The following is a 15,976-nucleotide window of genomic DNA, read 5'->3' as shown; positions in this document are numbered from 1 at the left end:
ACATATAATACACTACAACAACCAAGGAAACAATACTAAAGACGACCAAACAGGGAACAGAGCAGAGGACACAACTAGAGGAAGCAATAAATACCCAGGGTTAAAGAACGTGCATGGCCAGATGGGACAGACCATGACACAGATCATGACACAGATCATGACACAGACCATGACACAGACCATGACACAGATCATGACAAATGCATTGATGTTAAAAAAGATAATACTTTGTATTTTTTTAATCCACATAACTTTGAGTTATGCACTAGAATTAGTAGGCTACAAATTTGAAATATAAAGGCAGCCTTGCTTGTGAAACAGTTATGGGAATCTGCACCGCGGATGCAATAGTGGGACGATATGGGTACCTCACGATACAATATCTTTGGCCATATTAGGCCCTCGATAATGATATCACGATATTCGATATATTGCAATATTCAATATATTGCAAGAGATTTCATCAACGATAATATCACGTAACAAATATCACTTGTCTGTCCACAAGAATGGGTATAGCCTACTACTACTAGTACTAACTAATCAATATCACCATATTGGGAGGATATATCGTGGCGATATATATTGTGATATATCGTCCCACCCCTACCATGCAAATGTTTTCATTGTTTGTATTAATTCATCTTACCTGTTTATTTTGTATGTACGTCTGTTTTCTTTAATTGATAAAAGGAAAATAGGGAAGCACTTCATAAGTGTTTGTATTGTATCTCTGTCTTTATCCTGTGCTTCTTTACAATAAAGAAACAATGGACTAGAATGTATACTTTTACACTGCATAGTAGGTTGTAATATGTGGGAAAAAAAGAACATATATGCCTATCAGCATGTTGAGATGACACATTGTTGTGCATGAGGCCTATCGCAAAATAGGGTGATGTGTATTTGCACAAATACTATAGTACTATTGTAACTATAGTTACTCTTGATACCAAGTAATAAGTAGGCCTAAGTAATAAAAGTACTTTTTTAAAGGAGTAACACTATCACAGTATCACTGCTTCTCTGTGAGCAAAATGTCTTTATTCAAGCAGAAGTCATTGCGCATTGCATGTACACATATTTCACAAGTCCAGTATGCATTCATATTTACATGAATAACTTATATTAACATGTATATTCACTGTGTTTCATTAGTTTCATAAATTAATTAGAAAGCTCATCACCTACACTCAATGTCAACATTTACATCAGGAAATACATTCATTGAAGACATTAACATTTTAAAGTTTTAGCTCATGTTCAGACAATATAAGAATACTTTATTAAAAGTGTATTAGTGTAAAAGTGTATTCAAAATTTAACTTGATAAATGTATGTATTGGCACCAAAATAAACGTAAAGTACCAAGTAAAAGTACTCATAATGCAGAATGTCCCATTTCACAAGTTTTCAAAATGTGTCAATCTTCTGAAAGTAGCTGATGTAGGCTAACTCACACTGCGTTATGTAACATGTTGTAAGCTTAATGTAGATGTCTATTTTCAATAGCTGAAATAAAATATGCTGATCAATAAATAGCTGAAAAGTGCGGTGCATGCGGTAAAACACACCCAGAACCACATTTATCAGAATCAGTGCACATATGTCTTGTTTACAATATTCATGTATTACCGTTGAATGAATTTGTATTTCCTCTGTCAAGGGGAGAGGATCGCTCTGTTCTGTCCTGTGTGTTATGGAGTGTTATTTCTTTATGAAGTAGGGACACCCACTACATGTGTTGCTGATTAAACCTTTTCTTAGATTCCGTAGTTAGGCTTGTTTGAGAGCACTATTGCTGCTGTTGTGTAAATTCATGTTTTTGTTTATTTTACACACTCTCTTTTCTATGTTAATGTGTATTTTCAGACGTTTAACCACAAGTTCTTAGTAAACTTGACTTTTGGGTCTGTACTTGGTCTGCTCATTTTTCCTTCTACAAACTACACCAAATCACTTCACCGAAAATCGCCGATCTACAACATCTCAATTCCTCGCAGTGTGAGTTTGTAGATTGGCTATTTTCGGCTAATGTTCCCCTCAGAATATGACTGTTATATAGGGTTGAAGTGGTAAATATGGAAAAAGTTCTTATCACACAAAGATTTGACGCCCCCACTGTAGTAACTCTGAGGACCCCCTAGGGGTCCCAGACCCCTGTTGAACACCCCTGCTGTTTCCAGGCAGATTCCATGATGCATACCTCTTCTTGGTTGGTGATGGCCTTAGCACTTAGCATACACTACACTGTTAAAAAATGGTGGATATTTACCATGATTTTTACCACGGCTAAGAGTAAGGTTATTATAGTCAACTAAAATGAATAAAATAATGTACGTTAGAATTGACAAAACAATTGAGTTGACTGAAATTATCAACATAGTCAATACTTCTAATAAAAACATAAACACATCTAAAACTAATCAAAGCCAAACTGAAATTTGAAACAAAGCCAAACTGAAATTTGAAACAAAAAGTAAAAAAGGGAATTAAGAAAAAACCATGAATTAGAAAGAAAATCTAAACTATAATAACCTTGCCTATACGCCTCTTAGCCGTACTTCCACCATCCATGGTAAACACCACCCTCCTGTGGCTTGCTGTTTTTAAAAAAGATTAACATTTGTTTAATTGAAAAGGTTACACAGTGTGAGTTTAAAATGTAAAATGTTAATGTATTCCATGTTCAGACGTGTCTTGACTCTTCAGTAGTCAAACAGCAGTCCGGACATCTTCAGTCAGTCTTTTACCAACATTTCAAAACACTTCTGAAACGACAACATTTCAAAAGCAGTCAATAAGCAAGTGTGAAAAGATAGATAGTGATATTAAGAAACATGAATAAAGTAAATGCAGCATGTATTTAATTCAGTCAGACCAGAAGCAGGGATCAAATATATCTCCACTGATAGGAGCAGGTGTGTGAAGACCAGCCTCTGCCAGCCAGCCTCTGCTGACAGGCAGGACAACACTGACACCTCCTGGAGAACATAAGCTACCGCAACCTCCTATATTTGGAGCAGCTTGCAGCAGAGTACATACATACATACATTGATACATACATACATACATACATACATACATACATACATACATACATACATACATACATACATACATACATACATACATACATACATACATACATACATACATAGGTATGCGGTCTAGTCTAACTTGGACTCAGGGGGGTGGACGCCTCTGCCTTGCATAGTCCCCAGTGAATAGGCAGGTTGCCCTTCACTGGTAACCTTACTTTGGATTTTAAATATATTAAGGTATTGTAGGCTGGGATTTTACAAAAAAGCCCCCCTTTTAAATACATACAGACATACAGACATACATACATACTTATAAGGTATGCCATCTGGTGGCTAATGAACCAAACACACATTCTCAGAAGTTGAAGCAGTTTTAGAGGACCCACTTTTAGGCCAGTGCAACAGAGCATGCTTTTGCCTTTTTTAAAACCTTACCCATTTTAACCAAATACATACATACATACATACATACATACATACATACATACATACATACATATGAATGAAGCCTCAGCCTCGTACTGACTCACCTTTCATTCTAGTGAGTCAGTGTTGACAGAATGACGCAGTGACTCCTTCAGCTGGAAAACAGGACAGGTGGGATTTAGTAAGATATAACGATATATACTATACATTTGGTGTATACAGTACATCTGTTAGAACTATAATTTAGTGGTTCAGAGACAGATACTGTTACTATAATAATTGAGACTGAATAATTGATAGGGGTTTCTGTCTTGGGGTTTCATTTGATGTCAAAGGTGCTGTAAGTTCTAAAACAAATGTATGCAATGTATGCACACGCATGCGTGCGTGTGTGTGTGATAATCAGTGTTAATTTTGTCGACTACCTTTTTTCACTGACTGACTAAATAAAAAACTAAGATATGACTAAACTAGTAAAACTAATGTTAGGGAGGGTCCAGTAGAACTAAAAGACAGGTCATTTTATGTTTGAATGCGCTCGGATGATCTACAAGCTCATCACAATTATTCATGTTTCTAATTAAAAAGTAGCAAAATAGCAGATCAACAATCTGAAAGTGTTGCAGTTTGGAAGTCCTTTTTGGATATCACTCAACGGACCTGTGTACCACCTGTTTTGAATTTGCACATAATGCAGGAGGCAGCAGGAGGTTGCTTTGCTGAAAGCAAGCACTTATATCACCTGCAAGGAATTTCTTGACAGGAAGTAGCTCATAACATTTCTACGGTGGATTTTTGCAGATAGAAAGAGGATAATTCAATCTTTTCGTACAGCTGCAATGTTGGTGAGTTTGACCTCGTTTAATAGCCAATCTACACGCTTACATGCGTGTAGATTGGCTCTTCCACTGTTTTTGGAAAATATTCGAAAATGCATGAACATCAACATGGACAACAACTGTGACTGACAAAATTAGGCAAACATAATTGTGATTATCTCAAAAATTGTGATTGGCGATTACGTGATCATTCTTACCCTCTGGAGGAAACCCACAAAGTCCAGCTTGTCGGTCTTGGTAGGAGAGCAGGAGGTGGAGGTGAACCTCTGGACCATTCCTCCTGGGGAGGGAGGGCTCCGCGACACCTCCGACACTGACAGCGAGGGCGGTGACGTGGAGCACTGAGTAGCTACACTCCTGCTGGACATGGAGTATTTTGATTATAGAGCTAGAGGGTATGCGCACGCCTAAAGTGAGTGGCAAATCGAGTGGCAAAGTGTGGCAAAGTGCGTTTAATGTTTAACGTCAATTAATGCAGTCAGATAGGAATTTTCTGTTTGGATGTATGGGCTGTCAAGGCCAGAACGTTTTTTTTTTTTGGCCACTCAGTAGGCGTTCCAGCATAACTTCTATTATTGTTTCACCCCAGACAGGTTTTAAGTTGTTTGATTCAGTATTTAGATATACCTTTTAAAGTAATTGGAGAAAGAAAAAAACACGGTCTCTTCAAGACTTCACACATTAGAAGGACAATAGTCACCAGAACCAAGGACGGGTGATTTCAATTAATCACTTTCACTTAATCTATCACAGTTAAAATTGAGTTAAAATGGAGTTCCAATGGGTTTGTATAGGAAGGAGGCGTGTCTGATACAATGAATATCAAATATCTAAATACTGAATCAATTAAAAACTATATCCGCAACTTCCAGTGTTTGTACACAGAAGTGAGTGATGTTGCCATCGGATATTTGCGCTCGTAATGGCTAAATTTGGCATTACAAAATTATGAATTTCTATCGAATATCTTAGTTACAATGAAATTAAGTGTTTTTTTTAAGGGTAACTGTTTCATAATCGCAAGTCCCGACAACCACGAGTCCTATGATCACCAAGCCCCTGAGATGCTCTGAATTCCCCTCTCGCACACCTATCAATCTGAGGTGTGCCTCTCAACATAAATTGTCTTTTATTTGTAATCAGTCGTGCATATAAAATAAATATTCCCCCTCAAATACCCCAGCCACCACAGCATCTTTCATGTGAACTACTACTATTGTAATGATCAAAATCACTATAGCGGCCAGCGAGCACCACCGTTGGCGAGATTGTTTTTCCTAGGGTGGTTGTGACCGACGATTCCTCCCTTGTTCTGCACGGGTAGAATGCAGGCTTCAACCCAGCAGGCAACGGCGGTCATCCGGAGGTAGTGACTCATAAAGTACCCTGATTTTACATTTGCCCTTTTTACCTTTTTTGTAGTGCTCGGATCACCCCTCTTCTTTCTTTAGTCTATAGTCTTATATAGTATAGTCTATTAGTTCTATAGTCCCGTTGATCCTTAAAGTACCAACCGTAACGCTTATAACTTTTGTACCTCCTAACTGTTTTCAACTCATGAACATGTGTGCTTTTTTGTGGAAAGCTTAAGATTGTTATTTTTGTAATAATAACTAATGACAAAATTTAGGAAACAAAAAATAAAGGGATATCCACTCGCGACCCACGGAAATGGATCCGCAACCCACTGCTGGGGAAACAGTGCTTTAGTTTAAACCACTGGTGCAGGTCTCGTCTCCTCTACCCACCTGTGGTTGGAGGTGGAGTTGGGTGTATGTAGTGATGGTGGAGATTGGAGCAGTCTGCTAGAGGTAGAGCTGCTGGACGTATTGGGTGGAGATGATGGACGCATTCTCAGTTGGGAGCAGAGCAGGGACTGTTCATCCAGGAGCCGGTGAATCTTCTACACATGGAAGAAAAGGTGAAGGGAAACGTTAACATGCTTCCCACCCCACGTCCGAAGTCCAAACTAGTTCCGACAGGGTGCGTTATAACTACAAAATGGTGTCAATCAAAACTTCGGACGGGCGGTCTCAGAACCTATTACGGATGCCCCTGCACCCCTAGGTGTTCTGACTGTCTGCACAGTGTGATTGATTAGGCAAAAGCTTTATTTTTGTTTCTGCATTATGCACTGCAGCCATTATTGGAAAGAAATTGGGCCTCTTCCTTACTTCCTTCACAGTGTTGTGTTGTTACCAATGATTCTAATGAAGGCTTCAAGGCTCTGTCTGCTCTGGCTCTGGAGTAAGGAAGAGGCCCAGCAGTAATAATAATAATACTAATGGATTGCATTAGCGCTTTACAATGGTCCATTCATTCATACATTGGGAGTGATAGTTTGGTTGGCTTTGGTTGGCTTTGGTTGGCTGAGGAGAGGAACTAGTCTCTACAAACACCTTGGAAATCCCCGTCTAGTGACCATGCATAAACACAAACTGACAAGTTTCTCTCAGCGAGTGAGAACAATATCCAGGTATTAAAATAACCGCGCTGGTTACATACACACGCTTCAGTCGCTCAAGGCACAGAACAAGCTGTAATTCATTTGATTAGAAAACTTGAGTGGGTCTAATTATTTTTAAGCTTGTAGGCCCTATTAGCTACACCAGTTAGAGAGTACTGAAGGCTGCCTTTATCAGAAACGCAACGGCTGGCACTATAGGCCAGGAGCCAGGCCAGGCACTATAGGCCAGGAGCCAGGCCAGACACCATAGGCCAGGAGCCAGGCCAGACACTATAGACCAGGAGCCAGGCCAGACACTATAGGCCAGGAGCCAGGCCAGACACTATAGGCCAGGAGCCAGGCCAGACACTATAGGCCAGGAGCCAGGCCAGACACTATAGGCCAGGAGCCAGGCCAGACACTATAGGCCAGGAGCCAGGCCAGACACTATAGGCCAGGAGCCAGGCCAGACACTATAGGCCAGGAGCCAGGCCAGACACTATAGGCCAGGAGCCAGGCCAGACACTATAGGCCAGGAGCCAGGCCAGACACTATAGGCCAGGAGCCAGGCCAGACACTATAGGCCAGGAGCCAGGCCAGACACTATAGACCAGGAGCCAGGCCAGACACTATAGGCCAGGAGCCAGGCCAGACACTATAGGCCAGGAGCCAGGCCAGACACTATAGGCCAGGAGCCAGGCCAGCCAGGAGTTTCTGTACAATACCTTTTTGCATGCGTGCGTGCGTGCCTGCGTGCGTGCTTACCATTTTGATGCTGTCGTCATATTGACAGGCCAGTTCATTCAGCTGTGTCTCCAGTTGTCCAGCCTCTGCTTTCACTGCTCTCCTTAACTCTGTGATGTCATTAACCTCCTCCCTACGCACGCATGCACACACACACACACACACACACACACACACACACACACACACACACACACACACACACACACACACACACACACACACACACAGCGCAATTTACATATGAGATTAGTGCATTTTATTATATTTCCTTTAACATTCCATTACAATGGATATTAGATGTGGATGGGGCTATCTGTCTGTCTGTAGGCCTATGTCTATCTCTGTCTGTCTGCCCCCCCCCCCCCCCCCCCCCTCCCTCTTGTCTTCCCTTTCTTTGTTTTCTTGGAAAAAGAACATGATTTCACCTACTTTTTTACATGTAAAACTGTGATGTGACAATAAAGATGATTCTAAATTCTGAATTCTGATTCTGTTGCAAGCTATGGTTCCCAAAGGGTAGGGTGCAGTAGCTTGTGTTGTCCAGGAGGTGTCAGTGTTGTCCTACCTGTCGGCGTCAGACAAAGAGCTGTACACAGAGGCCTGGTCTTCACACACCTGCTCCTCGATGTCTGTCAACACTGAGCGGAACTGACGAATACAACGCATCATCCCCTCCAGCTCATCCACAGAATACTGCAGGGGATACAGACACACAATACGTTTTACAGATGTTTAGAGCAGTGTTTTTCAACCAGTGGTCCTTGAGGTTGATTCCAGGTGTTCCAAACCAAATGGACCCTTATTAAATCTTTAACTCTTGAGAGTGAAAATGACGCTCATGGGTCCACTCCAAACATACGCATTACTTAATTTACAAGAAGTCTATGCAATTAGAGAGAATGTTTGATCAACGTCTGTCTGATATCTCTCCTATGGTACCACCATCAATACAGCATGTTTGTGGACAATATCTTATCCAACGACAATAAAATACTCTAAGTCTTGGATCTGAGAAGCTAAATCTCATCAAATGGTGGACCGTGGCTCAAATTCCGAATAAATAATAGACCTGAAAAGGGTTGAAAACCACTGGTTTAGAGCATAGGCCTACCCGTGGTCATAATGGAGATATACAGTAATTATCAAACGAAAACGTACTGTGTAATTACATATTCAGTGATTTCACTTAATTCAAATATCATTTTTTTTTTTTTTTTTTGTGATAATCCTCCCTGCTATAGAGTGTGCTGACCATCTAAGGAGTTCCTCCCTGTCCCCAGTTAACCCCCCAGTTAACAATGTCTTTTCAGCGGTATTTTGTCGTTGTAGCTACCTGTCTGTGTTATTAATTCCCATGTTGAAATGCACAGACAACAAGAGGAGAAATGAACTCCATGCCTTGCCTGGGGACCAACACATTCTCACTGGTAGCTATTGCTTTGCCTATCAACAACAAATCTGCATACTACAACGCTATTGGCTATCCTACATGTAGCAGTGTGACAGTGGGAATGCAGTCTCGCTGGTATGCATGTGCACACCGGGGAGTGTGCGGGCTCTAGCTCAAAAGACTGGTGGGACGGCTTGGGACCACGTGAAGCATGAATGAACTACACCCCTGAAGAGGGCACAGATAGAGGGCTAGGCATGTATGCCTTGGCCCTGGGCTACCGGGCCTCCTGTAGCCAGGAATACATTTCCATATGAATGGCTCATTCGCATGCGTGTTGTTCTCTTCCTGTTCTCTTTCCAGGCTTGTCAGGGGGAGCACACCCACTGTGTGCTGTGAGATTCACTTTGTATTGGGCTTCACTAGTGTAAACGGGGGTTAAGTTACAAGTTACAATGTTTGACCAGCTTTTATAGTAAAGTTTGTTGATTTATTTTGATGCAGTAATGGTCTGTTTTCATTTAAAAATGTCCCTCTTTTTTTGGTAAAATTGGTCATAACACAGTTAAAAGTCCTTAAATTGTCACATCGCTGTCATCTAGGTTCCCCTGATGACAGTAACACCAGCCAGTCAACCGCCCGACCACCCGAATGCCCGTCTGAATAACCTTCTAAATGTCTGTCTGTCTGTCTGTCTGTCTGTCTGTCTGTCTGTCTGTCTGTCTGTCTGTCTGTCTGTCTGTCTGTCTGTCTGTCTGTCTGTCTGTCTGTCTGTCTGTCTGTCTGTCTGTCTGTCTGTCTGTCTGTCTGTCTGTCTGTCTGTCTGTCTGTCTGTCTGTCTGTCAGAGCGAGTGACCGACCGAGTGACCGACTGACTTATACTTACTTACTCACTTAGGGATAGGCACTTCCAGTGGGTGTGGTAGAGATCAAACGCCGGGGCCTGCCCATTAAGAACAGACCACTAGGCTTCACTACAAACAGACCACTAAGTCTTCCCTGCCATCTTGTGCATTACGTAACATAAACAGTGAGCCTTCAGTTTATTCTGAGAGGACGTTGTCAGTGTTCTGTCATAGCATAGAGCCTGACCAGCTGTGATGATACATATAACAGCAGCACCCCGACATACCAGGGAGAACTAGGGTGTGTAGCAAGCTAGGATAGCCAAACCAAACTGGGACACTTTAAAAAATATATAATAAAAAAAATAGTGACAATAGCTGATCTTCTTTGATAGGTTTTTGAAATTGTATTTTTATTTTGGTGTTTTTATCAAGATGGGGGACGATAATTTTACTGTAGCATGGGCATATTTTCATCCCCCCCTGCCGGGACCCTTAAACCAATGTCGTGCACATTTGTCGTGTACACGTTCCTGCAGACACATATCGTCCACGACTGATTGCCACATATTATCAGAGTTGAATCAAGACACGCAATGCATTCCAGGTGTTTTCCGATGTTTTTGAGCACATAAACAGAAAATTAATGTCTATGCAACCGCGGTAAACAACTGTTATTATTTTAATTGGGGCGAACACTGGGACAATTTTGAAGTGAATGTTGAGAACAGGGTGTTTTAGAGACATTTGAAGTCTCGGGACATTCCCGGCCAAACCGGGAAGAACATGATACACATCTAGAGAGATTTGTCAGAACCCGGGACACACAGCTTGAAACCGGTCTGCTCACTCTCTCCTGCTCTTGAATGTGTTGATTCTATTTGAGAATTTCATAACTCAAGGTCGGAAATGAACAGAATGAGAAGCCATTCTCAGTTTTCTCTCACACACACACACACACACACACACACACACACACACACACACACACACACACACACACACACACACACACACACACACACACAATTGTCGTTCACGTTCTTGTTTCATCCATGTGCCCGCAGGCGCCTATAGAGCTGGATTGTGGTCAGCTTTTTTTGTCACTCAACGCGGCCTGCAGCCCTCATGTGCAGACGCGTAGCAAGTGAGAACGCCTGCGTCACTCGCTCCCCGTCTGAGGCGGCCTTAAGGGTTGTGTCACTTACGGGTGAGCTATGAGATGTTGGCTGGTTGGTGCAGCGATGGTCGCAGGTGCAACAGCACGCAGCTCCACTCATCAGCGCTTCCTCCCAGCGCGTGTCCTTGCTCTCGTCCTCGTCCTCCTCGTCCGGCCACAGGACCGTGTCCAGGGAGACAGACTTGGTCTGGACTGTCCTGGTGGAGGCGGAGGGGAGGCTAGTGGACGGCCAGCCGCTAGACGGAGCCGAGGGGAAAGACGGCGTGGACGAGAAGTGACCCTGCAGGTGTCTCCCCGCTGACATGCCCTGTGACGTCATCAGCGGCCTCGCAGTCGATCCTCCGCTTGGGCCGGTCTGAGGACCTTAGATAGATTACACTCAGTATTAATGATTGCAATTAATTCATGTTATGCGATCTAAAAGCTCGGGATGTGACACGTTGTGAGCGTATAGGTCTGCTATTTTCACTAATAAGCAATTTCTTATATTTTATGAATTTCCTTTAAAACATTTTTGACAATTGTTTTCATTTCTGAACATTTTCGATAGTTTTTTCGTAGTTCTTGGAAATATTTTTTAAATAAATAGAAAATTGTAGGGAACCTATAAAAACGGTTCTGTTACTGACAAATACTGTAGGTCCAGACCCATTGTTTGGGGAAACACTGGTGTAGTGTGATGGCTGTTTTTTTCCACCGGGGTTGAACTAGTTCCGGTATTTTGTCCTGCCTAATTTTTTTCTAATTTTGAACCACATTAATTAATAAAAGTTGGTTTGGAACTGGAACCAAAATATACTTCCCTGAAGTGGGAACCAAAGTGTGCATGTCACTATTCCGTTTGGAAGATGCAGATGTGATATAAACCATGATAAAACAATGAAGAACGGAACCAGTTCAAGAACCAAAGTTATTTTGGTGGAAAAGGGCCAGACTGTGTGTACCACTGACCTCGGAGCGTGTCTGTCTGTTTGGACAGCATGTTGCGTTGCATCTGTAGGTCGGTCCAGGACTGCACGGCGCTCAGAGGGCTAGAGGTGTCCAGGGGTAGCGGAGGACCACCGGGCAGCGCCACCGGGGCGTTGGTGAGGGGTCTGGAGCCGGAGGAAGTGTAAGGGACGTCCTTCCTGTGCACGATGTGGGACACGGAATGCGAGGACACGGAATGCGAGGACAGCATGGAAGGCATCTGCACGGAGACGGAGCACGTCGTTCTGACAGCTTCCCCCCGGTCGTGGAGGTTGGGTCGGGCGGAGGGGGCGGAGGGTGGGGTCCTTTGGGTGAGAGGAGCACAGCGTTAGCACCTAAAACTAAATAACTAAAACTAGAATTGAAAGGAACCAACATTTTAGTTAACTGAAACAAAAAATTAAAAATAGGTTTTACAAAAAACAATGAGTAACTGTATTGTGAGTTTACAAAACTAATTAAGACTAATACAAAACTAAAATCATAGAGAAAATGTAATTTGTTTTAGTCTTTGTCACTGTCAGTATTATCATTATGATAATTTTAAAAAGCGAAAATAGCAGGAATGCAAGCTCACAACCTGGCTATATTTGCTATAAAAAAAAGAAGCTTTTTGATTCTCGCCCCTGAACTGTTACCACAAACAAACAAAAACTAACACACTAAAATAAAAATAAATAAAAAAATAAGCCTTTTCACAATATCAAAACTAAACTAAACTAGCAATTAAAAAAAGGGTTTAACAAAATGAAACCAAAATAACCTTGATGGAGCTGAAGAAGATTCCAGCATCACTGTGGACGTAGAAGGTGTTTCTCTGTCAGCCTTGCCTGTAAGGAGGATTAATTGTCATGAAAATAATTGCGATTAATGATATAATTGTGTTTTCGGCACAAATTGAAATTGCATAATGACAAATAACAGAATTATTATTTGACAATGACCACTAACAATAATCAAAATAGTGAATGGCCAAAACAGCTGATCTAGAAAGTACATAACAGTATTTTGGAGGAAAACAAATTCAACAATTATCTCCTGTCTGTCCGTCAGTTAGTTAGTTCGTCACCCCACGCCTCCATACATGGTCACGCCTCGTGACATCACGCCTCCATATATGGTCATACCTTGTGACACATCACGCCACCATATAGCCATCTCCATATATGAAGATCACTACACTGACCTCATCTAACCCTGGATAACCATACATTACCATACTGGATCATCACCTAGATCTTTATACTGTATGGAGCCGGCCAGCAACTCTGCATCTGACCTCAAACCTCAAACCCTTAGATCTCCATATATGGAGCTGACCTCTGACATACCATATGTTAATCCTTCCTCGCCCGTCCTTCCTGTTCTGGCATTCCATATGTTGATCTGACCTCCAAAAAATAGGGAGGCCCGTTGTAAAGTTTGAACTATGTGGAAATAATGATGGAAATATTACATTTACATGAATTCTTTACTGTATGAATCGAAAGCATTCTAACCATTATGCAAAAATAATTGCGATCAGCAAGATTGTGATCGGGTGTTCATGTAATGACTGTGCCTACCTGTAAGTAAGGAACGAGATGTAGGCGTGGCCTCCAAGCCCCCTGACTCCTCCTCCCCTGGACTGGGAGAGGGCGAGGAGGCCACATGGATGGGTTCCGCCCAGTACACGTAACCGTCCGAGTCCAAATCCCGACAGATGGCGTCTACGTCGCCGTAGTCGCCGTTCCCGTCCGAACCGTCCACCGAGGTTTCAAACACCATGTCTAGGCTCTCGACCTCTATCGGTCCCGGGCCGGCTATTATTTCGCTACGCTTCGGTTCCGGGATTTCATCATCACAGGGGATGAAACCGATGACATGCAGTTTGACTTCGTCCGTTTCACATGCTCCGTCTTTGTCTTCTGCCGCTCCCGTTTGGCCCGGACACTCGGCACGTGGTGTGGGAGCGCAGGGTTGCGAGTCGCCCAGACACTCGCCACACAGAGTCGGTTGTGAGTCGACTTCCTCCTCCAGAGAGGCCACCCTGGAACACGGCCGCAGGTCTGCACCGTCAGTTTCGCACACTTCTACGGCTGCTCCAAAACGCTCGTCGAGTTCATCATGCGGCCTGGGAAAAGGGGGCTGTGAGTCGTCCTCCGGAGAGACACACTTTCTGGAACAGCACGGCTGCAACGCTGTAGCTTCTGTGTCCCGCGCTTCTTCTTCTAGTACTTCTCCGAACCGCTCCACCGCCAATTGATATAATAATATATATTCGATTGCTGATTCGTCATGTACCATTTCTTGCAAGGCCGCCTCTGTCTGCTGAGCTGCAGAACCATCCGCCTCGGAGCCGTAAACATGGTCCATCTCGCTGCTCTGTGCAGCATTAGCTCTGCTCCAGTCCTGCCACTCCTCTCCGCTTCCCCCCTGTGGCCGAGGGACGTCCTCTGGCCCCAAGGCGAAGAGGTGATCTGTCTCACCTCTAATAACGTCTGAGACAGGAGGGGGGAGTGTCGGGCCCGTGTCCGCAATGTCATGGCCATTATGGCAGGGTGTGTCGGATACAATGCAGGCGTCTGCGGGCGTGTGTTCTGTAGTAGGACCTGGGATGCGTTCGCTGGACGTATCCGTCACAGGGGGTTCAGGGGGTTGGCAGGGCGATTGGGGAGGCTCCGCTCCTGCTTGGCCCGGAAGCTCATCATGCGGCCCGGGAGAATGAGCCTGCGATTGGAATGCCGGCTTGTCACAACCTCCCTTCAACTGGAACGCAGAGGGGACAGGTGGGAGGTCTTCCCCCTGCAAAGACGAGGAGGCCAGTTCTGGGGGATGACAGTCCTCACCATGGAAGAAGGACTTTCCGTTGTCGTCACTTTCCACGCACCACTCTCCAGAGTGGTGCGTGGAAATCGACGACAATGGAACGTTGAAAGGCAGAGGAGGTGAGGAGGCGGAGAGAAGGGATGCAGGTTCGGGGACACGCTCTTCCGAATCAGAGGGAGCTGATGCTTCCGTCGGGAGATTGTCTTCTTGAAAAGGGCAGGGAGGGGAGAGGGAGGCGCGCTGACAAGGGCGCTGCTCCTGCACGTCGTCGGGGGAGGTGGCGAGGAGGAGTGGGGCAGGGGGAGGTGCCGGCTCATCCTTCATCCGTAGGAGAGGAGATACGTCTGTCTCCGTCGGGTTCCCCGGACTCCTCCATGAGGAGTCGGCGTGCGGGCAGGAGTTTGCCGGGGCCGACACATCGAGCGTCAGCGATGGAGAGGAGGGAGTCTTTGCACAGGGAGCTGTCTGCAACCCCTTCTCCAGCCCTCCGTAGGAAGAGGAGTCGGGTGGTGACGCAGGGCATGGGGAGGTACAGCACTCCTCCTGTACCTCCTTGTGTCCTGCTATACGGCCTCCTCTTTCTTCCTCCTTGACTTTTGCAAACAGTTCCGCTCCTGTTGGGTCTGGAAGCGCTTCATGCAGTCTGGGAGAACGGACCAGAGGATAAACTTCTGTTCTACGCGTGCCATCTTCTTCTTCTTCAACTGTGTCTACTACGGTATTGGGAAGGAACACATTGTCTGAATCGGGCGATGTTGACAGTTTGGGATCGATCACGAACGTGGATAAAGCTCCTTTGAATTGAATTGACTCAGGCCGGAGGACTCCTCTTTCGAGGGAATTGGAGGTGCCGGGGGAGAAAGTATCTTGAGCACATGCGTCTTCTGACTCGGGCGATGAGGATTTAGGAGGATCGAACGTGAACACAGACGCAGTCGGGAGGCAAGCGGGAGAGGACGTTGCAGGGGGCCTCCTCCTCTGGGGATCACACCTCACATTACACCAGTCACACGTCCCCTGGTCACAGGAGGTGGGGACGGAGGGCGGGGGGAAGAGAGAGGGGGAGGGAGGCGCAGAGGAGCCGTCCCTCACTGTGACCTGGCTCTCCATGCTGCTTCCCCTCAGGCTCCTGAAGGATGAACCCTTCAGGGTGGCCGGGCTGTGGGTGCTGCCTCCTGGTGGAGTGGAGGGCTGGTTGTCCATGCTGTCTCCCGACAAGCTGGACAGAGCCTGCATGTTGACAGAAAGACACAGTGAATAACAGGACGTAGCCAAGCTTAAA

General features: G+C 44.5%; 1 protein-coding gene across 1 annotated transcript in view; it reads right to left on the bottom strand.

Annotated features, from left to right (window-relative positions):
• Positions 1–1,045: 1,045 nt before the first annotated feature.
• Positions 1,046–15,976, bottom strand: part of itprid1 (ITPR interacting domain containing 1) — a 32,776-nt gene continuing 17,845 nt past the window's right edge. Inside the window, exons 10-20 of the mRNA XM_079511054.1 lie at positions 13,452–15,924; positions 13,218–13,313; positions 12,650–12,716; positions 11,869–12,191; positions 10,946–11,280; positions 8,068–8,195; positions 7,521–7,632; positions 6,058–6,212; positions 4,507–4,666; positions 3,575–3,625; positions 1,046–2,771 (exon numbers count right to left, since the gene is read on the bottom strand). Coding sequence (XP_079367180.1) covers positions 3,578–3,625; positions 4,507–4,666; positions 6,058–6,212; positions 7,521–7,632; positions 8,068–8,195; positions 10,946–11,280; positions 11,869–12,191; positions 12,650–12,716; positions 13,218–13,313; positions 13,452–15,924 — 3,897 coding nt within the window. The 3' untranslated portion in view covers positions 1,046–2,771; positions 3,575–3,577. The remainder of the gene's footprint in view (positions 2,772–3,574; positions 3,626–4,506; positions 4,667–6,057; positions 6,213–7,520; positions 7,633–8,067; positions 8,196–10,945; positions 11,281–11,868; positions 12,192–12,649; positions 12,717–13,217; positions 13,314–13,451; positions 15,925–15,976) is intronic.

The sequence above is a fragment of the Electrona antarctica genome, assembly GCF_951216825.1.
Source record: "Electrona antarctica genome assembly, chromosome: 9".
In the NCBI taxonomy this organism is placed as follows: Eukaryota; Metazoa; Chordata; class Actinopteri; order Myctophiformes; family Myctophidae; genus Electrona; species Electrona antarctica.
The sequence above is the reverse complement of the archived record's forward strand: the minus strand, read 5'-3'. Positions and strand labels throughout refer to the sequence as shown.